We start from the raw sequence: 26,071 nt of genomic DNA on the forward strand, positions 1-26,071 counted from the left end.
CCTCCCATGATAGATAAAAATTAGAAGCTTCAAGGACTGTAGAAGAAAATGTAACTATTGTTTGTTCAGATATTGAAATCAACCATAGCATTGACATTTGGAACAGCAGTAGCATCCATACTTACCTGTTTCTGAAAGCAATTTTGTGGCTTCCAGTACCTTCTCAGTATATACCCCAGCTTCATAGTTCTCCATCTCTGCATTGATGATGTGAATGACCCGTGCTGCCCGGCCCCGTATGGCCCCAGCTGTTCGGTCCAGTGTATCCACGTCCCCCTCTTGGAGGGCAATCACACATTTGTTCACATCCTCCAAGATGTGATTTTCTGTGAAAAGGACACACACACACATTTATATGACCTTGTGCTATTCACAATCTAATGACTAATCGAAAACTATTTCAACAGTTCCCAGGAGTCCTCACCTTGCAGATCCAACTACATAAGTGATAACATGAAATGGTATTTAAAGGGCATCACTAATAATTACAATAGTAGTTGTAAAACCTGAGCACCAGCCAGAGATTTTATTACACAGATGCTTTGGCAAAACTTCCCAGTTCCTGACTCAGTAGTGGTACCGGTTAGTTTTTGTTAACTTAATACACTCGGAGGTAGAGAGAGCCTCAAGGGGAGAACTGTCTCCATTGGAATGGACAGTGAGCACTTTGTGGAGCATTTTCCTGATTGATGGTTGATGTGGGAGGACCTGGGCCACCTTGAGTAGTACAACCCCTGGGAAGGTGGTTTGGGGTTCTGTAAGAAAGCAGACAGAATAAGCCATGGCAAGCAAGCATGCAGCTTTCTTCATGGATTCTGCTTGGGTTCCTGCCTCCAGGTTCCTACCTTGAACTCTTGCCCTGACTTCCCATAAGGAGGGACTGGGATCAGGATTTGTAAGCCAAATAAATCATTTTCTATCCAAGAATTGTTTGGCTCGGGGTTGTATCACAGAAATAGAAAACCAAACTAGGACAGTGAGTTTCAAAGAACTTCCCAAGAGATGTTAATGGGGTTGGTGTGGGGAACCCCTTATTTTGAGACCTACTGATAAAAAAGTAATCCCTTATTTTGTTTCAAGGAGCAAAACTTATTGCCCAGGGAGGGTCTTTTAAGAGTTGTCATGACAGGAGCTGGAGAGATGACTCAGCAGTTAAGAGTGCTTGCTGTTCTTGAAGGGAACCCAGATTCTGTTCAGAGCATCCATATTAAGTGGGTCACAACCATCAGTAACACCAATTCCAGGGAATCCAACATCCTCTTTTGGCCTTTGTAGGCACCTGAATACTCACAGTGCACGTATATGCAATCAGGCACATAAATGTCCATATAAAATAAAAATGAGGATGAGGAGTCATAACAGCCAACAAAAAGTCAATCTGACCTACAAGTATTATCTCTCCCTAAAAAGAGCTGAAGCTTTAGATGTATGAATATTTGACCATCTTCTTATTGAGGAATAATTTAAAAAACAGGGTAGGATAAGCCAAGCCATTTGGTCCATCTTCGGAAGTCATGTCATATGGAAGGTACAGTCACAGAGAAAATGGGATTCAGGGGGAAAGATGACAGAGTTCCCTTGAATTAAATATAGTTCAGTCTGTGGTGTTTCATCAGATTACAGTCAAGGCAAGCACTATTCACATTTCAACAACTACAGTAGGAGACGAGCAGGCAGGAGGGAAGCTGACTGACTATTGCTGTACAGAGACGTACACTCGCACAGTAGAGCAAGTGGCCCATTTCATTTCCTTGCCCAATGTTAGACTCTAATTATGTCTTATGAGTATTTTTACAGTTTTCATAATTCTAAGGAAATTCTCAAAAGTTCAGTGCTCTAAAGAAAAATGAAAATAACTTCAAGCTGAAAATTATACACAGGCACATACGCAACTGTAACTATAGTGACTGAATGCCCATGCCTCAGTGTATTGAAATTTCAAGCATAAATTTAAGCAGTTCGTTATTGTGATGCTCTAATTTACATTTAAAACTAAGTAGGGTCAGTGAGATGTCGCAGCCTGCTTAAATTACTTGCCACAAAGCCCGATGGCCTTAATTCAATACCTGAAACCCACAAGATGGAAGGAGAGAGGTGACTTCTGCAAATTATGCTCAGATCCCCACAAGTTTACCTTGGCACACCACACACACACACACACACACACACACACACACACACACAAAAGAAAACAAACAAAAAATAAGGTTGAATAGAAGCTGTAGAAAGTGGATATGAAAAATAGTTTAAGGACATTTTATATTTTTAATTTTAATTTATTCATGGTACTAAAGACTGAACCTAGGGCAGCAAGTGCTCATTTCTAACTATATTCACAAAGCCTTTTATTTTCAGTTCTCAATTTTGATAAAATGTTTCACTAAGTTGTTCCTGAGGGTCTTGAGCTTACATTATGTCCAAGGTACATTTAGAACTCAGGACCTTCTTGCCTTAGCCTCCTAAGAAGTGGGACTATCGGCCTGTACCTCCAGGCTTGTATGAAGTCACCAAATTGTCTGAGTCCCAACATTAAGAACTAAGGACTTTAGGAGGTAACCCAGTGGTGAGGGCTGAGTCCCAGTGGTGGAATTACTTCCCCTCTAAGAGATAGATCAGAGAGATACCTCCCCTCCTACTGTGAGGAACTGTAGTGAATTGAGTTTAGATGAAGGGGCAGCTCTCCCAAGGAATCTTCATCTTGGAATTCAACCTCCAACACTGTGAGAAACAGATTTCTATTGTTAATAAGCAACATGATTTATAATACTGTTCTAGCACTGAGCAGACTAAGATACACACACACACACACACACACACACACACACACAGCACAAGCACAAGCACAAGCACATGCTTTCAATAGAACTGGCTTGTCTATTGTCTTAAGTAATCTGCCAACCTTATAAAATTATAGCCACCATATTCAATGACTAGTAGAAGGGTTGAATTTTACAAATTTACAAAATTTCTATGGCTACTTCTGATTTCTAAGTTCCTATAGGAGAATTGAAAACAGTGTCTGGAAAATCCCCGACTCCATTGCAGATTTCGCCTACTCTCCTTACACTAAGCACACAGCACACATGAACACACAGGGTCTGTGGCAGCAGGTCACATAAGACCTCTACAGTTTTGAGTCAGTCAGGGTCCATGATTGTCAAGGGGGAAATGGACATGGGGCCCCCAGAAACCGAGAAGTTACTTACTATTGATACCGCTGGCAAAGGAAAAACCAGTTTACTCTAACAGAGTGTACCTGGTCATATCAACCACATTCCAGGGCAGGCCCCATGACTAGAAGTAGTTGGCCAATACAAAATGGACTCCATGTTTTATGCATGTAAAGGAGAGTGGCTGTTTGTTTCATTTGTTTAGGCACTTTTTGTCTTAGTTTTTTGTTTTTATTTTTATTTGTGTCATTTTTTATATTTTGGTTGTGAACCTAGCCTTTAACGGCTGAGCCATCTCTCCAGCCCTATTTGTGTTATTTTTTTTAGGGAAAGAGGGAGTGCATGAAGTTGGTGGGAGGGAAGCAGGAGAGCTAGGGAGGAGTGAGGGGAACATAATCAAAATATATTGTATGAAAAAATCTTAATAAAAATAATTTTAATAAAAGTAAGCACTTGGAGATAGGTGTGTGTTCCTTTAGGAGACTGCTTCAGAAACTGCTAGGTATAATCTACTATTCACAAAACAACATTAATTTCAATCTCATATTTCCCCACTCACTCAAATCATCCTGTTTCTATTTTAGTGTATTAAATATATTTATTATTATTATTATTATTATGTCTGGGAGGCAAATCAAGCCACAGCATGTGTGTGGAGGTCAGATGATAGCTCTGTGGAGTCATTCTCTCCTTCCACCTTTACATGGGTTCTAAGGATTGAACTCATGTCACCAGACTTGTGCAACAAAAGCCTTTTCTGTTGAGCTATCCTGCCTTCCCTCAGTTTCTTATTTCTACATTCTTTGGTTCTTTAACTTCAAGTATAAGTTAGAATGGAAAAAATGATAAAGGTATCCATAAAAGCTGGCTAGTATTCAGTTTTCTTAAGCTTTACAAAGGCTTTTTTATGGTGATTTTTTACAATGGTGATATGTTCTTGAGTGAAACAGCAAAGCAAGGTTGTAAAAATGTAGATGTAGAAAGGCTTTATTTTTATTAAGGAATTCCTGGTAAACATCCCTTCCTGGGATCCAGACTGCATCCTGTGAACTCACCTGAGCAGACACCTTAAGAAAAGGCTGACTCATAGGAAAGTATAGGGTATTTTAAATAGAGAAAGCTGACTGTCATAAGCCTCCATTCCTGCAGATGGATTTCTTGAGATAATCACACAATGTCCTGGCCCCTGAAAGGGAGCAACTGGGAGTGGCTTCCTGTGTAAAACATGTGTTCACACTTACAAACTTCTGGAAGAGACATGGAGGTGTAAGAACAGGCTAGCTGTTGCTATTCTGTGCAACTGGAAAAGATGGTATTTTGCAACAGCAAGGGAGGCTGTTAATTATGTTGTTAATCTCTTTGGAACTAATACTTTTCCAAAAAAAAATCTAGAAAGTCCATTTATGATCCAATAAATTATAATGACATCAAAGGTTTTAAAAACAATAATCTTAATTATTTTCCAAACTGAGAGGTTGCATCTAATGTATTAAATACAAGGAGGAAAAAAAGCATACTGTTATAAATAAAGCTTTGCTCATTTGAAAGAAAGCAGCTTAGCTTAAAATTGTTACAACAAAAATGTCTTTAATCAACAAAATCAGGTTATTTATTAGATAATCAGCAAAATTAGTATAATTAATACTTTATTTTACCTAATTTCCCATATATTAAGTAACTTATTATCAATTATTTTATTTTTTGAGACAGTGGCTCTCTTTGTAGCTCTGGCTGTCCTGTAACTCACTCTGTAGACCAGGCTGGCCTTATACTCACAGAGACTTACCTTCCTCTGCTTCTCAGTGCTAGGATTAGAGGTGCACACCTCCAGTCTAGACTCAGGTTTTTAAAAATGTTAAAAAAAAGTTTGCTTAGCTGTTTTCAACCTTCCTCCAACTACAAATGGCTATTACGTAAAAATCAATCAGAATTCTCTCATAATCGCATTATACTAATTGATGGCATATGTGTGGAAAAACCACTAAGATTCAGAGTATCTTAAATATATATGTGTTTTGGAAAATCTAAGTGACAGCAATGTGTTTGAAAGGAACTGCCTCTGCCCATGTTGACATGAACCTTTTGGTCAAAAGGCAATTCTTAGTGTCTTCATGGATTCTTGGATACTTTGGCATAACTTCTTCCTTATACACTCTGTATACTTACACCAGAGACCAGTGTGATTGGAATCACATCCACCTCACATACATCAAGGAGGGTGCTGAATTCTTTGAAAGCAGAAGCCACATGTGATTCAGCTTTGAATTTTTGCCAAGAGAATGAATATAGCGTGTACTCAAGGAAGAGTGGTAAGTCAACAGGCCCATTCAGGGAATAGATCCACCATGTACTTTTATCCTAAAATAGTTGGCAGAGAAACAACTCCTGAAGGAAGCTGAGAAATACTGTTGTGAATAGAAAAGAGCAGGGGTGACAGAGTTAATAAGGCACTTGAGGTCTGCAGGTGGCTTAGGTGGCTTAGTGAAGAAAAATTCTCATGTACATGGCTGCTGCACTCATTGTCAGGCACAGTTAAATGTAAATACCAAAAACATGTGTTTGTAACAAGTTGTATGACATGCTCTCTTGGATTTTTGCAACCTTTACTCGTTTAGAAAAGATGTAATTTTGTTACTTAACAAAGCAAAATCAATGACAACCAAAAAACAAACAAACAAACAAATGTAGGAACCACAAAGCTTATTTTGAGATTCTTATTCAAAACCAGTTACGGAACGGATATCTTCAAAGAAAACAAACTCAGGATCCTACAGTTTCGTTCATTTTGCTGGTTTTGGTTTTTAATAGGAGGAGGAAGAAGGAAAGGCAAACAAAATAAAAGTCTTGGACATTATGGGATTAATGGCTTTTTACAAATCTTAGCTCTCTACAATTTTGTGAGCCAAACCTAAGAATTAAACTGTCGCACAGTTAATGCCAAGGCATTCATTCTCAGGAACTATGAAAAGTGGTACTTTTTGCCCAGTGAGAAAGGTTGAAATGTTCTAATACAGCCATTTCACAGTTCTATGAACCTAGACTACAGCCGAACATGGTGCTCCCGTAATTCTAATTGCCAGCATCATTGCTCTCCAAACTGGTGGTGTTCTCTATGAACAAATTATACATTCAGATGTATGAATTCATTTAGTGTGGAATTAAAAAAAAACTATAGTCATTCCAAATGAAGGTGTCTATGTATTTGTGGGTGTATATGCATGCATATGTACATGTATGTTTAAGTATGTATTTGTATATGTGCATTAAGGTATGTATATGTATGAGTATGTGAGTATGCATGTTAAATACATGTGTTTGAGTATGTGTATGAGTGTGAGTGTGTATGTGAGTATGTGTATTGGTTTTTATATAGAATTTCCTGCCAGGATACTCCCTTAAGAAGAAACTGATACACAAAATGCCATTGATATAATTCTGAAGTATGTCCTAGGCCAAACCTGCAATTTACCAATGCAAATGTTTGACTCCAACACAGAGAGGAGATGGGAAGTAGTTTCCCCAAATATCTGGCTGTGTCTGAAGTCTATCAGCATGAACAGAGTGGGTCGTGTGTGTTTGTCGAGCTCTGTCTACAGAAAGGTGCCTGCTGCCTGATTGTCGACTCAACAGGCATGCTCCAGCAGGCTCTGCCAACCTGGCTCCCTGACAGTGCCTGTTCATTTTCCTGTCGTGGCATGCAGCAGCATTTGTACCACTAGGGTTGGACCGCACGGTGTTATCAGCAGGAGCCAAAGCTTTTTCTTGTTCGAAGTAATAATGAGATGTACAAAGGAATGGCAGGAAGAAAGGTGGCAAAGAGGCAGGCCTCAGGGGAAGAAAATTAAGGAAAGCTTGGTGCTATTCACAAAGACTGAGATAAGACACTCCCCTTCCAAAGCCTTGCTTCTCTCACCCTTACAAAATTTTGGACACATATTTGAAGAAAAGGATAAGTTGGGGGAACTTTTGAGTTCTCAAATGTTGCCTCTCTGGACAGGGTAGTGGATAAATACTTCCTACTGATATGTAGGCAGTTCACAGGAAGTTTTCCAAAGTGTGTCAGGATTGTGGTGTGTGAGCTGAGACTGGGTGGGAAGCCTCCGGACTCTTACTGGATAGTCATTGTTGGGCGAAAAACAAAACAAAACAAAACAAAACAAAAAACTAGAAAATAAGTAGTAACCAAAGCCAGCATTAGTGGCTGGCTACGTTTACATCCTCCAGCACACAACTCTGATTGTCAACATTCCTCCCTTAATAACTCTCAGCACATTAGATGAGACGTGTGTGGAAAGTGACAGCTACAATGTTAGGGCTCAACCATCAGCAAACAAAAGCTTTAGGGATGGTGACGTGTTGTGTCCTTTAATCGGTTATACCCTAGAAAGGGGGCTATTTTAAATGAACAGCTACTTTAAGATATCATCCAAAGCCAAGTGCCTAAGGAATGAAAAACAAGGCTGCTGTGGATATCACTCTATATAAATAAAACACTGATGGCCAATGACCAGGCAGGAGGTAGGTGGGACAAGGAGAGAGGAGAATTCTGGGAAGCGGAAGGCTGGGGGAGAGACACTGCAGCCACCGCCAGGAGAAGCAGCATGTAGAGACTCTGGTAAGCCACCAGCCACGTGGCAAGGTATAGATTTATAGAAATGGGTTAATATAAGATAAAAGAACAGTTAGCAAGAAGCCTGCCATGGCCATACAGTTTATAAGTGATATAAGCGTCTGAGTGATTATTTTATAAGTGGATTGTGGGACTGCGGGGCTTGGGGAACCTGGAGAGAAGCCCTCCAGCAACACAAGGCAAGCTTATGAAGAAGGCAAGAGACTGGAAACTTGAATGATGAACCTACAGCTGGAAAAGGAGCTGAAGTGAAAGTGAAAAAGCATACAAGAAAGAAAGAAAGAAATTTCCATTCTTCCCAGATTTATTGAGAACACTGTATATTTTCTGCAAAGAGGACAGTCTGGATTTTAATGCCATGTTTTTAGAGCTGTCTACCCCCCTCAATGACTTACTTTTGTCAAAGGAACACTTAGAAATATTTGTACCTTCTTTATAGGATTTTGGTAAGAGTTAAAGAAAACAGGAGAGAGCCAGGCAAATTAGAGACTCGGAACATGTGTTATCTTGTTTTCCCCTCTGCCTTGTCTTGCTGTCCATCATTGAAAACTGGACTTTTCAATTGCCCATTAGATCTATAGATCTATAGACTACATTGGGCTCAGACAAACCTTTAACACAGCCTGCAGTGGAGATTCAGTTTCTTCATGAAATGGAAAGTATACAAGAAGGGAAAATAGCCAAGCATAAGCACAGCAGCCTCTGCCGAGTCATCTCCACAGCTATAGTCATGGGTCCTGGTGGCCTGCCTCTCATCAATGAGAGAATTGCCTCTGTCAGGACTTAGAACCACACCCCCCAAGCAGGTCAAGCTGTGGCAAGTCCTGTGTGAGCTGATGGGTATGACTTCCAAATACCTGTGGGGAGAACCAACACCTGTTCAATTCGAATTTTCAAGGATTACTTGATTTTTTTTCAACACCTTATAATCAAGGATGTTGTTTGCCATGAACTCCTCCCCATTGAGACCTGTCCAGATGAACTGGAGCTAAACATGTTTGGTCATAAAGCTCTTTGGAATAATGCCCACTTGCTGGCAGGTAGCCAAATCTCAATATGGCACTGATGAAGTTCACTGAAAGTCAGAATGTCTTCATCATCATCGGGATTTTCTAGCCTCCTCCAGCCTGATCATGTTCATAGAGAAGAAAGTTGCAATTACAGTGGTGAGTACCTCTGTGTTCTTTCACTCCATTCGTTATACATCCTTCCAAGTATATAGGCAAAGCAGTGTGACTTACAGGGTTCATCATGAGGCTACCTGTCTCATCACAAGCCTTCACTAGCAAAAATTTCTGTTCTAGTTTTATTTCTGTTGTTATGATAAGATACTCTGACAAAAGCAACTTGGGGACAATGGGACTTATTTCAGATTACAGCTCTAGGATACAGTTCATCATTGTGGGGAAGTCAAGGCGGGAATGTATCAAACTAGTCACAAGCAATGATCAAGAGCAGAAGGAAATAGATGCACACATCCTGATTTGCTTACTTGTGTTCAGCTCAAGTTTTCCACTCTTATACAGTACAAGATAGGGAAGTGTGCCGCCCACAGTGGGCTGGACATTACCACATCAATTAATATAGGACAATTCCCCATAGACATGGCCACAGGACAACCAAATGTAGTCAACCCCCCATGGAGACTCTCCAGGTAATTCCAGGTTGTATTACATAGACAACTAGAATTTTTTCACATACCTATATCAGAATAAGTGATTGTCTATTTTAAGGCATAAGTCAAGTGAATTAACCAATCCAAGTATATGGGTAATTTAGATGTGCTGAAAATCCATCCTGCTTAACAAGAAATGCAAAATCTAAAATGGACTGTAAGCCTCTTTGTTACAATCTGTTCAGGTTCTGAGATAGTCATCAGAAAGTTATAGTTTTTCCCTCAAATGCCCTGACTCGGTGTCTTGAGCTAAAAATTTTTTCAAGAGCGTGTTGTAATCACATTTGCTGGGATGATTGAAAACTCAAAGGCCAAAGACAGGCCTTAAATCACAGACCCATATCATTGCTGAGATATTTCTTATCTTGTCAGCTCCCTCCAGCTCTCTGGTAAGGGACCTGCAGGTGACTACCTGAGACAGAGAGGAAGTCATCCACTGAGGTGATGTCATCCACAGCCTCAGTCAGCACTCGGACCTGCTTTTCCCACTGGTCTTTGAAGACATCCATGTTGTCCTGAGCAACTTTGCTCTGTGGCCGGGCAGCCAGGGTGAGGGCAGCATTGATGACCTGTGGGTTAGAACACACGGGGACGTGATGATCACATTCTTTAGAAGGGAGAGAAACCGGTCAAAGCACAAGTTGAAACCCCAGACCTTGAAGTTACTGCAGATAAATGAGTTGTCAGTGTTCAGCACAATCAGAAACTTGAAAAAGGAAGTTTTTCCTTTTTGTCACAATTACATTTTGTTGCTTCTTTTGAAGATACAGTAATTAGCCTCAGACTTCAAAAAGTATTTGCTGGACAAGTCTAATTTTCTTAGCACAGATGTGCGAGAAATATATCCCTTGCTTTCTTCATGTGCAAGCCTATAATTTACTTATTGAGATAAGGTAAATAGATGTAGAACATTTAAACCATAACCCCAAACAAACAGAATGGAGTCAATATGAGTGCAAATGATGATAATTGCTACTGCAGTCCTGAATACACTGAGTGGTTGGAATTTCTTTTCGAGAAAGGTAAAACTTTAAATGCTTCTGGGTTGACAGTTAACATATTCCAGTTAGAACATAATGGAGCTGAAAGTGGCTAAGGAGATGGCATGGTGAGCAAAGTGATTTCCACAAACACCTAAGTTTGGATGCCTAGAACACGTGAAAAACCAGGAGTGGCAGAACATATCTATTTAACCCAAGCTGGCAGGGTGCAGCAGAAAGTGGATCTCTGAGGCACAGTGATCAGCTAGCCTAACTAAATCCATGAACTTCAGATCTACTAAGAGACATTTGATAAAAACACATAATAATAATAATATAGAGAATAATAGAAGTGGACCTTTGGACTCAACATGAATGTGCATTGCACATACCTGCTTGCCACAGTGTGTAACAGGACTAATGAGAGGGAGGGAGAAAGGGAGAAAGAGAGAGTTGGAGAGAGAGAGAGAGAGAGAGAGAGAGAGAGAGAGAGAGAGAGAGAGAGAGAGAGAGAGAGAGATCAAGTAAAAAGAGAGGGGTTTTGTATAGAGGGCCATGACTCTTAGAATACAAAGGGACATTGGAAGCCAAGTAAAGGGCACTTACCTGGGGACACAGGCTGTCAATCTGGGTGGCTGCCATCCTGACTAACTTCACTCCTTCCTCATTATTAGAGATAGAACAGGCCAAATTGGCAACCTGTGTGGAAGAAGAATCAAGTGAGAAACTGAGTTGAAAGAAAGAGAAAGAAAAGGAGTGACTTGTACTTTTCAGAAAAATGTCATTCACTTCCAGCATCCCATCATCAGTATAATAAGGCCATCATTCTGTGCTAAACCATGGGATACTCCTTAGTGAGTTCAGGCATATCTACCTGAAGACCAGTCTGCTAATAAGAAACTACTGATTCAAGATCCTCAAACATACACAAGCATATTTTTAAATAAAGTGCTTTGGACATTTCTCTCCTTTGCAATGCCCTTATTTGTGCTCACTTTCTCATGAGGCCCTGAAGACTCATCATTCGGTAAAGAATACTACGCTCTTGGCTGCATCCATCCTTGACTCTTTCCAATGAGAGAAATGCTACATGTGATGTTTTGCATTTGAAGAACTTACCACATGGTGAGCTAGAGCTCTCTACAAATGGAATCTATGTCTGTATAAAGATACCAGTCAGCCAATGCAATGCCTTCGTGAGGAGGTAAGACTGATATATGGAAGGACTATATGACTGGTGGGATTCATAGAAAACTATATAGCCCAACTCTATCATAAAAGAATATGCATTTGGTTTTTCAAGAACATTAAACAACCCAAAACAGCTAAAAACAAAACAAACAAATTTCAACTTCCCAGAACAAGCAGCCCTATTTTGGTTACTTTTTTTTTCTCTCTCTCTCATCAAGGAGTAGGACTTGGTAATACAAGGACAGAGTAAGACTTGGTAATACAAGGTCAGATTGATTGGCCAAGGTCAACAGTACACAAAGCTGCCATTAAAACTCTGATCCATCCCATCAGGCTGCTGTCAAGAAGTCAGGAGATTGAGGATTAGAGAGGCTAAAAGGGAGGAGATGGGCAGTGAGGGTTGGGAGCAGGACAAGCAGAAGAAGTGACTAGCAGAGGGACAGTCCCCTGGCACCTCTCGGCCACAGGCATTTTGTACACAGGGTGTCTCTGGTTTCTAAAATAGTCTGCTTCCCTGGCAGATGCCCTAATGATCAAAGAAACTAAAATGAACTGCACGTTTAGATAATTCCTAAGGTGGAGGAAACCTGAGGTGGGCAGTGCAGGAAAGTGGGTGGAGTGTAGCACTGGAATGGAGAGAGGCTTAACCTCTAAGCAGCTCTGTGAGTTCTCCACAGGCAGAGGGATGTTGCCTTAATCAGTACCTGGAAACACTTGGATGATGAAGTAGGAATACTTTCCAGGACGACCTCAATGCATCATCAGGGTGAGAATTGTTTTTTGAAGATTGGTAAGAAAGATGGGGGATATTTTATGTCCATTACAATGAGAATACAAGCTGCCAAAATTACAGCTCCAATGAGTTACAAATATTGTCTTCTAGTTTTTTGTCACCCATATTTAAAATTCTTCTGATGGCCTTCCCTATTACACTTAGTTTTTAAAATAAGTTCGAGAAAAGACAATGGTGCCTCATATTCACTCACAGCAAAGGACACCAAGCGCTTTTGAGAGGTGACACAGGGGCTAATACTGAGGTCTCCCAATTTCATTTTCTTTTGGCTGTATTTCATGGTTTCTATTCTGTCTGAATTTTGGTAAGTATTGTTATTATTGTATGCTTTTCAAAGAATTATTTTATTTTTAATTATGAGTATGTAGTACATCTGCATGTGGGTGTGTGCACATGAGTGCATGTACCTGCAGAAGCCAGAGGTATCAGATCCCCCTATGAGTGGAGTTACAGGCAGTTCCTAGACATCCTATGTCAGTGTTGAGGACCAAACTTGGGTTCTCTGTAGTGGGTAGCCATTCCAGCTTTGATCTGGAAGTTCCAACCCACATTGAGGCTTTGGTAACTGTCATGCCTACAAGGCAGGGCAAAGGAAGGGCCTTGAAGACCTGAGATCCAGATGCACCTCACTTTCTTAGTTCCTGGACCCTGGACGCTAGAGGTAGACTGAGCAGAGTTCTCCAGAGAACACCACCTGACTGTGCTACATCTTCCCCAGACCCTGCGACATACCTATCCCTTTGTTTATAAGTTACGCCACTAATAAACCTCCCTTTTAACTATGCGGAGTGGCCTTAATAATTTCACCAATAGTTCTCTCAAAGAGCAGTACAAGTTTTTACAGGCTAAACCATGTCTCCAGCTTCCAGAATTTTTTGTATGTTTATTCCTTGAACATTCCCAGTGACTAATTCAGTACCCAATACAGGTCTTCCATATGTGTCAACTAAATCATTAAAAAATAACTGTTAACATGAGTGTGTAGAAGTTGCTGTGTACAATGATTTGGGATATGATTTCCATGGGAGGTACTCAAAATTGAGTTATGATCATTTGACTAAACAAATTTCACCATACCTTCTAATCAGTGTTTACCCACCCTATGGTATTAAACAATAGCTCCTACATACATTATAGTTCCTGTTGTGAACCCCAAATGCAGCCCTCCTTATTCATAGTAGCTCAAGAAAAATCAGAATAGTGTGGGCAATTTTTGATACATATTTATTTAAATTTGGTCTTTTAATCTTTAATTGAATTCTTTCTATATTGATGTTGAACAACTGTTTATACCATGAAATACTGGTTTTATTTTATTGTTCTGTATCATCTTTCTTTGGTATGTGAGACAGACTTAATGTCACATTTTTCTAAGAGTGGATAGTTAAAGAGTGCTGTATGACACCAACATGAAAATTAAAGTATTCCTGAAAACAAGACTGGGTTAATATTCTCTTGCATTTCCTAAAAAAGTCAAGGAAATAATAGTTCTGATTTCTGAATGGCTATAAGAAAAAGAGAGAAGGAAACAAGAACCAGATGGTGTTTCTCATGGAAGGGCACGGTGAGAGTTAGTGTTGATTGTCAACTTGACAGGATCTTGTATCACCTAGGAAACAAGCAACCAGGCCCATCTGTGAGGATTACTGAGACTGGGTCAGTCTCTGAGCACAGGAGTGAAGAATTATCTAGATTAGTTTAATTGGAGTAGAAAAACTCACTCTAAGTATGGGTGGCAGCCCTGGGGATGCACCTTCCAGGGGATCAGAGAAAACTAGCTGAGCACAGGCATTCAGTGTCTTTTGCTTGTGGCTGCAAGATGACTGGCTGCCTAAGTGAACACCACCTTGGCTTTTCTACCTCAAAAGATCACATCTTTGAACTGTGAACCAAATAAATCCATTCTCCCTTAAGTTGCATTTGATACGATACTTTTAGTAGCAACAGGAAAAGTAATTAAGACAGCTATAGCACTATCTAAAAACATTTTCTCCACCAAAAAAAAAATCTAAAACTGATCAACTTGTATAATTTACTCAATTTTGACAGAAAATACAAAAGATAAAAACAAGTGTAGAACTTCTTAGAACATCAAGACTGCTATCATGGAAGTCCTGATGGTAAGAAATGGGTGGTGGAAAGGTCATAACACCTTATTCATATCCTGAATAAAATAAGCTGCAAGCATGTGCAATTATGAAACTCAATAAATGTATAAATTAAAGTATATTTAGTGAAGCCAAAGAAACTTAAATGTTGGCTATATATGTGTTGCTACTATGGAGTTATTCATATTCAAGAAGTATGATGATGTATTGATTATTTTAAAAGATTGGGGCACGCATGCGGGGGTGGGGGTAGATCAGCAATTATGAGTGCTTACTGCTCTTCCAGAGTACCTGAGTTCAGTTCCTAGCACCTGAATCTAGCAATTCACAAGCTCCTGTAATTACAGCTCCAGGGGGATTGACACCTTCTTCTGGCCTCCAAAAGCAACTGTACTCAGGTGCAAATACCTTCCCCCCCACACACACACATAGTTACAATTTTTTAATTTAAAGAGATAATGAACATGTTGATGAACAAAATAATAAAATGGCTGGCATTTATTTACAATTATATGAATTTGGAGAAATTGGAGGGGGTATAAGACAAACAAGACTGGCCAGCTGTTTAGAACTGTTGAAAACATGTGATGACCTATTATACTACCTTGATATATGGCTTAAAAAAATACTTTACAATAAAAAGATTTAGCTCCCAAGCCCATATCACTAGCTCTGGAAAACCTTTTTTACATCTTAATGGGTTAAAGGAAAGCTTATTATAAACCAGAAAAATATGAGTTTTGTTGGAGTTGAAGCTTGCACACAAATGAGCATGCTGGCCAAGCACAGAAGGACAGCATGTTCAGACCAATGCTGGCTGTGCAATTCCTAGTAGAAGCAGGCTTGGGAGGGGAGGAGAGGTACGAGGCTTCGAACAACTGGACTCTTTCACAAGAAAGAAATACTGAACTGTAGAATCCAGACCAGACGGTGACAAGCTTTTCTTCTTGCATCTCTTTGGTTTCTTTCCCTTTGTTTAAATAAACTCCATTGTGACTTCAGTGTAAAGTAGAAGCTCACCAACAGAACCCGGCAGGAGGGACAGAGCTGGCAACAGTGGGCAGAACACAGACAGCTGGCACTCTCCTCTACCCTCCGATTATTTATTCTCTTTAATTTCCACAGATGCACAAATCCTAATGTCTGGCAGCCTCTGCTCTGCAAAATACTCCTACATTTAATTCCACTTAAAATCAGAATTCCATTTACCTTCTATTGTGCTCGGAAACATGCTGAGAGGATTCTGGATTGCACCCACAGGACTTCAGTATCTCAGAAGGCAGTGTGTGTGTTTGAAACTGGTCATGGATGCCATCCAAATCCCTACCTTCCTTGTTTCATTATGGCTTTTACTCTCCTGCTTCTCCCACAAACCACTGTCATAATCATGGCTCTGAACAGACTTTCATGAGTTTTGATTTGTATAGCTCTGTCAGTAGATGACCCATGGCTTTGTCTTCCAGGAGTTTTTCATGAATAACATAGCTTCAACCAACACTTCCCCATCACCCGAAGAATACTTCAGGCAGCAAATGCCTTATAAATGGTCTTGATCGTCTATTCTTTAACTACAAGTCCAATGAAATCAGAATCTTCTCAGTTGAATAAAATACCCTATTTTTTGAAGCATGAGTCGTCTCTATGGTCATTTTAGTACAATGGGACTGAGGGAGTGAGGGAACAAATCGAAAACTAATGTCATTAGACATTAGGAAAAAATAAGCAAAAAACAGACAATAGACCATGAATAGAGCATAGACTGCAGCCCCGAAGACATTATGCAGTCTGATTAAATTTGAGACAATTTTGTATCCTGCTTGAATCAACCAAGCAAGTGACATTATGGGATGCCCATGCCCAGCTGGATCTGGCCTTTTCTTTCTCCATTCCTGAATTATTTACAGCTTAACTGAGACAACAGGAGTTATCTACCCTCCTGGAGGCCTAGAAAACAATATAGTTTATCATAGGATATTAAATTTGGGGCTATTAAAATTGATGTGCGATGTCTGAAAGTTGGATGGGCCATAAGCATGGTGGGCAGAGCTGTTTGGTGAACCAATTGCATTATATCCACAGTGAAAAGGAGTCCTCCTCCAGAACTTGTGAGAGAGAATTGAACTGGGGGAGTAAAAGCTGAAAAGACTGATCCAGTGATCTCTGAATGGTTTCTGTGCCTTAGAACAAATGTCTGTGGGAAAGGAAGCAGCTTGGCAACCATCACTAAATCATGTGCTTATTGACCCCAAGACACTAGGAACTATGCGCAGTTGGTAAAGTGCTTACTGTATAAACAAGGTGATAGTCTATGCCTGCAATCACAATGATGTGGAGGTGGGGACAGGATGAGACCATACCTGGAGCTTGTTGACCAGCCAGCCCAACTCAATCAGCAAGGTCCAGGTTGAGGGAGGTGAAGAGCAACTGAAGGAGACACCCTGCTTTGACATTTGACCTCCAAACTCTCTCTCTCTCTCTCTCTCTCTCTCTCTCTCTCTCTCTCTCTCTCTCTCTCTCACACACACACACACACACACACACAAAGATCTTTGGAAATTTAGAAAAAAGTATTCATTACTCTTAGCTCAGCCATTTGATGTATTGTGGAGAGGTCAGCTAGCCATCGTTTAATCTTTCTTTACTGACTGCTCAGTTAGTCAACCTCTTTTCTGTTCGATGATTACTGTATTTTTTTCCCTACTTTCCTTTAGTTTCCACTGTGTAAGCAGGTGAAATAATACAATTAGCACACTGCGACAGAAAATAAACCCATAAGGAAAGCCGGTGCCAAGTTTTCCAATACAATAAGTTGCTTCCTGAACTCAGTTTGTATTATGATTGGCATGTGCTCCCTAACTCTTTACTGAACAAAAACAGCTTGTCAACATTCCCAAGACACTGATGGAGTGGTGAATTGATGATAATAAGAACCATGTCAAGGCCCCATATAAATACATTATGAACATTTAAATTAAAGAATGCCCAATTGGGAGCTAGAGATATGGTTCAGCAGGTGAGAAAACATAATGCTCTTGCAGAATATCCAAATTCAGTTTCTAGAGCACACACTGAGTGGGCTAACAACTACTATATCTCCAGCTTCAGGGGGATCCATTCAATACCTCTGACCTCCACACACACCTGCATTCCACATGTGAATACCTACACACAGGCATATACACATGGACATAAATAAAATAAATCTTAAAATAAATGTCAATCTTATTTGAACACTTACCCTCCCCCAAATAAAAAGTCCAACAGCCAATATACCTGTAACACTACTGCACTTTAAATAACCTCAACTTGTAAAGTATTCAGGCATTTAACTCCAAAGTGATATGAGATACATCTGAGTCATGAAAATGCTTTTTCATTTTTCTGAACCTGAAAATCAAATTACATGTTCAAATATTTGTTGTTTCTGTTCAATTCCAAACACTAAACATATTCCACATAATCAACTTCCAAATGCTGTACCATTCATTTATTTTAAACCTTCAGGTATCATAATCATGTCTTAAGAAGGACATACTTTTGAAATAAAAGCAAGGTAGCAATTCAGAGGTCCATAAAGCACTTAGTCCTTGTGTTAATAATTCACCATCATTGTAAAGTGGAGGATAAAATCAACTTATTTACTATTAGAAGGGATCCATTTGCCAGTTATTCCCATGGCCATATGAAACCAGAGAGAATAGAGGGTGAAAGAAATTCATAAACACTGTTATTCTCTGTAAACATGACAACATAGAGCACTTTGGATTCCACCCGCAGCTTTATACACACTCATGCACTGATACAACCTGCTATAAGAAGGCATTAACATGGATTGCAGCTTGTGCCTAGAAGTCAAGGTCCTTCAAAGTCCCCACAGCTAGCTTGCAGTTGAATGCTACAAGGTAAGGGAAAGTTGGTTTTCTTTAGTGTAGTTCTTCTAATCTTGACCATGTTCCAGTGGATGTCCCCTATGCCCATGCACATATGGATGGCACTAATTAGACTCAATTACAAGTTAAATATTATTCATGCAGAGAGGAACCTCCATTTCAGTGAGAAGGCAAAATTTTAGCTACTCATCCCATAGTATCTTTACTGATTGGCCCTAAGTCATTTAACTGAAGTTGTAAGCTTCTGCATTTAAGCTATGCACACTATAAGACCTGCTTAGATAATTTAAAATGCCTACTACAATGTAAACTCTGTGTAGATGGTTGTTGGACTCTATAGTTTAGGGAATAATAGCAAAAGGTCTGCTTTGGCATACAGAGATGGCTCAGTGGTTAAGATAAATCAAAGCTCTTCTGGAGGATCCATATCTGGTGGCTCACAACTTCCTGTAGCTCTAGCTCCAGGAATATCTGACACCCTCTTCTGGTCTGTGAATACCTTACCCCCCCCACACACACACACAACATACACAGAGATACACATGCATACACATAACTAAAAAGAAAAATAAATCTCTTTTTTAAAAGGAAAAGCAATCTGCTTATGTTCGGTATAGATGTTATTTTCCCCTAGTATTTTCGATCTGTGAGTCCATGAATTCTTAGGCATTAAACCTACAGATACAGAGGTTCATGTGTAACCTGTTTTAAAAATTCAGGTATTATTTAGGGGATTAAGGGGAAACAAAATAAATAGTAATAGGATCAGAGATGAATAGATAACTCAGAGGTCAAGAACTCTTGCTGTTCTTTCAGGGGGTCCCAGTTCAGTTCCCAACACCCATGTTGGGAGACTAATGGTCCTTGGTCAATGCAACTCCAGGGACTCGATGTCTTTTGATACTTTTTATTTCATCTCATATTCCAAACATTCTCAATTTTCTATGCAATTTTACACATTTTTTATACTTAATTTCCCCCATACCACCACCACCACCACCCTTTTTTTTTTTACAGTTTTACATCAAGTCAGCAATTGGTAGCTAAGAACCAAATGAAGAATATGCAGTATTCTGCTACACAGAACTGCAGAGAAATTTCTTTGCAGTACCATCATCAGTCCTAGCACCCTTGTCTGTAGTTAGACACCTATGACAACACAAATCTGCATGTCTAGGGCTCCTCTGGGGTGCAAAATAGCTCCTCTGCTTGTGTTCTTAGGGAGACACGCACCACTAGCAAATGCTGTGTGCATGCCTCTGCCTAAATTAAAGTGATCAGTCTACCCTGGTGACTTTAATGGAGGTAATCACCAGCTCACATTCATGAACAAATTGATGTGCCTGCTTCCTCGCTGAATCACTCAGCATAAATCTATACCCTTCATATATAAAAACCTCTGTGGCTTAAAATAATGCAATAAAACATCACCTAATGCGTTCTTGAAGCTGCTTCATCAATAATGTGCTGGTATGTGAAAGGATAACAGTGGCTTCTCTTATGTTATCTAAAATTATGCAATAGATGTAATCCCCTTTTAATTACCAGAGACCTCTGGAGATTTCATTTTCTCTATCTTCACATCAAAGAAGTGAAGTATCATTACTATCTGCTATTATTTTTCTTCCTGAAGTCCCATGAAAGTAAACAAAATCTTCACATTCTAGTACATAAAAGATGTTGACCTTCATATATGTAAGCTGAATACTGGTAGTGTGGGAACATCAGGTCTTGCCTCTAGTGATGGATGTGAGTTGTATTAAGTCATCTATTACTTGATGTTTGGAGGTGTCCAAGAACATTTGAAGATCCTGATGAGTAAGTGAGAACAGTCTCTTCCTGCAGTCTGGTCACAAGTGGAAGGGTAGAGTCAAGGCCACACCCAGGAGTCTAACCATTCAAACCATTAAAGAATCTGTCCTTTGGCACAGAATTCTAATTTAATGAGAGACGGCCCAGAGACTTCATTTTGTTCCATATTGTCTTTCGGGATTTATGGAGAGACTAATCCTTTATAGAAAATACCTCTATCAATTAAATTCCTAGTACTATGCCAAAGTAAATTCATAGTCCACAAGTCTCTGAAGACTTCCTACTTACAATGATCCACAGGGATCAGGTTTACTAAATGAACAAACCTCACTACTTACCGCATACTACTGCTTTTTGCACTATTTATAATGTGTGAAGATAGATGAACCATGCCTACATATACAATTAAGTGTGCAGATACACATAGATATACATCTTCAATGAAACTTGAAGCTAGTCACTGCAGCTCCAGGGGACTTGATGTCCTCTTCAGCCCTCTACAGGCATGCCCACCCCCACATACATGAACATGAATAAAAAATAAAGAGTATTCATCTCTGAGACCATCATGGCTCCTATACAAGACCTTGAACATGGAAATGTCACTCCAAGGCAGCTCCTGCCATCCTGAACCTTCTTGAACCTCCATCCCTGTGAGCCCCTGCTTCTCCCAAACCTTACTGTGTCACTGATAACCAGTTAGAATCCTTTGCTGAGAAAACAAAGTAACTGTTCCAAGAATTCATACCTTTCCCTCGAAGACACTGTAACACTTGGGCTAATTAAGGTGTTCCTCGGAAACTCTGGGCTTTCCTGCCAGCCTTTGGAAAGGTACACAAGAACAAAGAATGTTCCTACTCTAACTTCATCCCCAAATCTTCTGTTTTCTTCTTCCTCTGGTTTTGCCAATAACACTTTACTGTATCATCTGGTTTTGTAAATAAAGTTTTACTGGAACACATATTTGTCAACGTATGTAATTTCTGTGACTGCTTTTGCATGACAAAGGCAGAATTGATTAGTAGTGACAGGTAGCACATAACACCCAAGCCAAGAAGAGATGATGTCTATTGTGGCACAGAAAGGGATTGTCAACTTCTGGTTTAGATTGAAACATGGTCAGAATCAAGGATCCACTTCTGCAGATCTATCAAATATAAAGGTATTCCAGAGTACCTTCATAATAGGAATTGAATGATGTATAGATTATGGTATTTGTGTCATTTTTTTTAAGTTAAGTAGATTAGGAGCTATGGAAATGGCTCAGTGGGTAACTGCTTGCTGTCCAAGAATGATGAATGGAGTTTAATCCCTGGAACCCATATAAATGCCAGGTAGTTGTTGTTTTAACTTTGGCACAGTGGTTGTGCCTTAACCTACTGTTAATCTCAGCCAGCAACTGTAACTCCATTGTTACTAGCCTGCTTCACTAGCAGTGGCCTGGCTGGCCACCAGGCTTTGCCACTGCTGCTAAAGATAGCTTTAACTAAATCTCTATCATTCTATTTATGAATAACACTAGAGATTCAAAAGCTGGGGTGAAAAGCTGAGAGCTCCAAGAGACTGAGTGGTAACGAGTTAACCCTCTCTCTTTCATGGTGTCCACAGAAGATCCATGCTTCTGCTTTGCCAAACCACAAAAAGCTACGTCCCTCTAAAGCCCACCTTACCACTTCCTATGTCTCTATCTCTCCCAGGTGCTCCATGATTACTTTCTGTCGGCTCGTTGCTAAAACAGCCTCCTGACCCACGGTTAATTTTATTTAATTAATGCAAATGCAAACTCAAACTGGGGGTTCACAGTGTGATCGAATATCCCCCAACAGGTGGTCATGGTGACCCATCTATAAACTTAGCAGGTGGGAAGGCAGGGTGTCCTAAGGCAAGTTGGCTAGCATACTAAAGGAAATGGTGAGCTCCCTGTTTAGTGAAAGACCCTGTCTTGATATACAATGTGGAGTAATTGAGGAAGACTCTAGGAATCAAAATTAGGCCTTCATGCACACCCACACAGGTGCATACACACCAGCACACACACGTGCACCTACACACATGTGCAGCACATGATCTAAACAAGTAATAAATGAATAAGTAGTAAGGTGGATCAGAAATAGGTCCATGTTTTTTTTAAGAAATAAGAATATGTATAGTCCAAAATCTATTGAACTATTTTAAATTGTGTGAGACCAGGAAAAAAGTAAGAAGAGGAACAGGAGGGTTAAGTATGGTATAAGATGTGCAGAAGAACTTTTAGGATGCCACATCAGCTCCAAACAAATACATAAGAATTTCCCAGTAAACAGTCAAAGAGTAGAAAATTTGGGTTTGTAATCAGGGGGCTCTTTTCTCTAACTGCAGCCATACAAGCTACTCATTCCTGAAACTGAATGATCAGATCACTCCAGAAGCCTCCTTGTATTAATCATACAGCATCCTCTACAGTCATGGCATCTTTCAGCATTTACTTTTTCATCAGTCTCCCAGTTCCAACTTCTCCCAAAACATGCTCTCCATCCTGGACTTTAGCCAAGTATATAAGTAATACAACTATAGGATTCAGACTGTATCCAACAGAAGGTAGCAGTTCCCCCTTAACCCCAGAACAAAAACCTAAGCATTCATCACGGTAATGGGTATTGTTGGAGTGGAAGAGCTGTGAACTAGACACTTGCCATCCAACTTCAGATTTCACATATGTGAATTACACAAGCTTTGGGAAGATGACCCGAGTCATGCCCTCTCCACATAGTGAAAGGCCCTAAACAAGTGACCAATATGAAAGTTCAAGCCCTTTAACCGCTCTGTCTCTGCCCTTCCTACTTGCAAATTCTCCATCCTCCCACTTGAATTTCATCCTAGAGCCCCACCATGGCCCATCCCTCCAACTTGCTTTACCTTATCTGTGCTTCTTTAGTCTCTCTTCCTTTATTACACATTGCTCTCTTGCCTTCTTCAAGTTCACTCATGGGCTTTCAGATCTTCATTTAGTGTCCCAGTTAGAATATGGGTGCAAAGTATAGTTCCTCCTCTCTATATCACTTCCCTAGGAGCAAGTCCACCCATTTCCAGACAAGGTAAAAGCCTGAGTCCCTCCATCATCCAGGGGTGACATCAGGAAACTCTATTAGGACACTATTTCCGAGTCATTACAGGGGTCAAGTAAAATCATGACAAAGCTACAGACCCATCCCTAGAATTTCCCCAGAAGTCATCTCCCATGTATTGACGACATTCATCCTGCTTCTTCTTGCTTCATGATGTCTACTTCAAGCTTTCTGTTTACAGCCACCTGAATGTTTTTACCTGGATAACATGTTCACTCAGCAGGCACTCTCAACTATTCACCACATCTGCTGCAGCCACCACTTCTTCTTGCCACTGTCCTTTAGTGACATGAGGCCTCCTAGTTCCATCGACAGACAACATGTTCACAAATCTTCCCCAAGCTGAAAAACGTCTTATGGAATGCCCTGCTTTCATTTCTTTCTTTGGATCACACGTTCTGAACTAGTACCTATTAATATGTCACTATCTTGCTCAGCACTGAAATCTAAAACATTCCCATAATGACCAGAGATAGAGTCGAAGCACTGCCCAGTCAATAGACAGCAGAGTTATCTCACAACAACCTGGGAGGCCCCTTAGAAAGGACTGAAGCAACAAAATTATTTTCCCTACCAAGATGACCTCCAAAGAGTCACCTCTGCCTCACTGGGCATCAGATGTTTCCACTCCAGACTACAGCCATGGCCAGGCATGGTCGCAGATGCATCCTGGCTTCATTCTCTGACTCTTGGGAGACCATCACCAGGTCTAGATGGAATGAGCAGCTGTACTTGTGAAAGTATCCACACACTCACAGCCAAGGTTATTCTTGTCACTAATGCCCATAGGATCAGTCCTAGCCTATAATGCCCTTCAAATGTGCCTCAGCTTAGCAACTTCCTTCAATAGAATTGCTTTGCTTTCATCCTCAGGGGGTCTTTATTTTTTTCTATTTTTCTTTTAGCTGAATCTGTCATCTAACTGAATGGCCATTTGCCTTGACCTTTCAATTTGCTCAGTGATATAAAGCTAAAGATGGCATTCTGACTAATATTCCCAGAAAGGAACAAGTAATGGGGAATTTCTATGCATCTTGCTTTGGTTTAGTTTTGTGCTTTCCAGGTGGGCTGTTTATTTCATTAACTGTAAACTTTTACTTCAAATAGATTCTCTCATGGTGTACACATCCATAAAGCATAACTTGTATGCATGAGTGGGGGAGGGGCTATGAAAGTATTTGAGAACCCTCAGTGTTAAGTAAGTGATAATTATAAAGATTATTTTGACATTCCTAGAAGCCTAAGTAAAATTTTTGTGTGTTTAATACTTATTTTTTCACCATAAGAGAATATATTATGTACTTAGAGGTGTTTTTCTCATCATTATTTTATATTTAAATAAGAGTAAAATTTGTTGATGGACATATGGTCTTCAAGATAAGAATGCCCTTACCCTTTAAAGAATGGCTAAAACATATACTGAAAAAATTATATGCTACCTGACATAAAAGGCCAAAATAATTAGCCTCTCACAGTACATGTTTTCTGAACCCAGAAGTATGATGGTACCCTGACACAGGAGGGCTACTTAAGTTCCCACCAGGGTATGAGTTGCCTTGAGCATGCCCATCCTCTTGACAGCTGTTGCCTCTGATCAACACTATCTGTGCTCACCCCCTCCTCAATCTCATCTCTGGAAATGTTCAAATATCTCTCACCTTTACATTTTCATGTATTTATTCATATTTACAAAAGCCTGATATCATCATACATGATTTCACCAGATAAAGCTTATGCAAAAATATAAGCTATTTCAGGGACTAAAAAGCTATGAAGTCAGAAAACATCCCAAAGAAGATGTCAGAGCCTTTTTAAGACATTCATAAAGAATCCATTCAAAAATCCATTAGAGACGATGTCTTTAGAATATGGTCAAAACATCCCAAGGATACACTCAGAAGAAAATAGCACTCTGTGATGAATATGTTGGGGCATGACAAGGGGCTACAATTTTATGTGTGTAGTGCCCATAAGATTTGTAGTATGCCACCAAAGTGGAGCCTGATTACCTTTAATGTGTGAGATTCAGGTAGGACCTGGCTATTTTAAGCATCGAGGCAGAGAAATGGCTGTTGGTAAAGTGTGGCTCCCCAGCACCCATGTAAAAGCAAGATGTGGCAGGATGTGCCTGAAATCCCAGCACTGGGGAAGCAGAAAAATCCCTGAGACTTGGGGGCCAGCCAGTCTAGCCAATCAGGAAATTTCAGGTTAAGTGAGAGACCCTAGACCCTATCTTAGAATGTAAGATGAAAAGCAATTGTGGAAGATACTAGTGCTGACCTCTGGCTGAGAGAGAGAGAGAAGAGACAGACACACACACACACACACACACACACACACACACACACACACAGAGAGAGAGAGAGAGAGAGAGAGAGAGAGAGAGAGAGAGAGAGAGAGAGAGAGAGAGAGAATATAATAAGCATCAGCCACAAGATGATCTTAAACAAAGACATGGCCTGAAGTTATCAGAAACCCTGAATACCAGCTCTATCTGAGACCTACTAAATCAGACACTTCTGTAAAGGTTCTGCAAGTAATCCCCAATGGTGTCACTATTTTAAAAGTCTGGGCATAATGCAACCAGCCTGAGATGTGAAAGTGGACTCCACTGCCATGCTGAGAAGTATTCTCTACTGTCACATGGGGAAGTACTCTCTGTATTTTCCCAATGCTGCCATGCCCTCCTAAGTAAAATAGCCATAATGAGTCTAACTC

At 40.1% G+C, this 26,071-nt stretch overlaps 1 protein-coding gene across 1 annotated transcript in view; it reads right to left on the reverse strand.

Moving 5' to 3' along the window:
• Ctnna2 (catenin alpha 2) overlaps positions 1-26,071 on the reverse strand; it is a 1,102,240-nt gene that overhangs the window by 90,958 nt on the left and 985,211 nt on the right. The window contains 3 exon segments of the mRNA XM_028871390.2: positions 126-326; positions 9,888-10,044; positions 11,062-11,154. Coding sequence (XP_028727223.1) covers positions 126-326; positions 9,888-10,044; positions 11,062-11,154 — 451 coding nt within the window.

The sequence above is a fragment of the Peromyscus leucopus genome, chromosome 3 (genome assembly GCF_004664715.2).
Source record: "Peromyscus leucopus breed LL Stock chromosome 3, UCI_PerLeu_2.1, whole genome shotgun sequence".
Lineage (NCBI taxonomy): Eukaryota > Metazoa > Chordata > Mammalia > Rodentia > Cricetidae > Peromyscus > Peromyscus leucopus.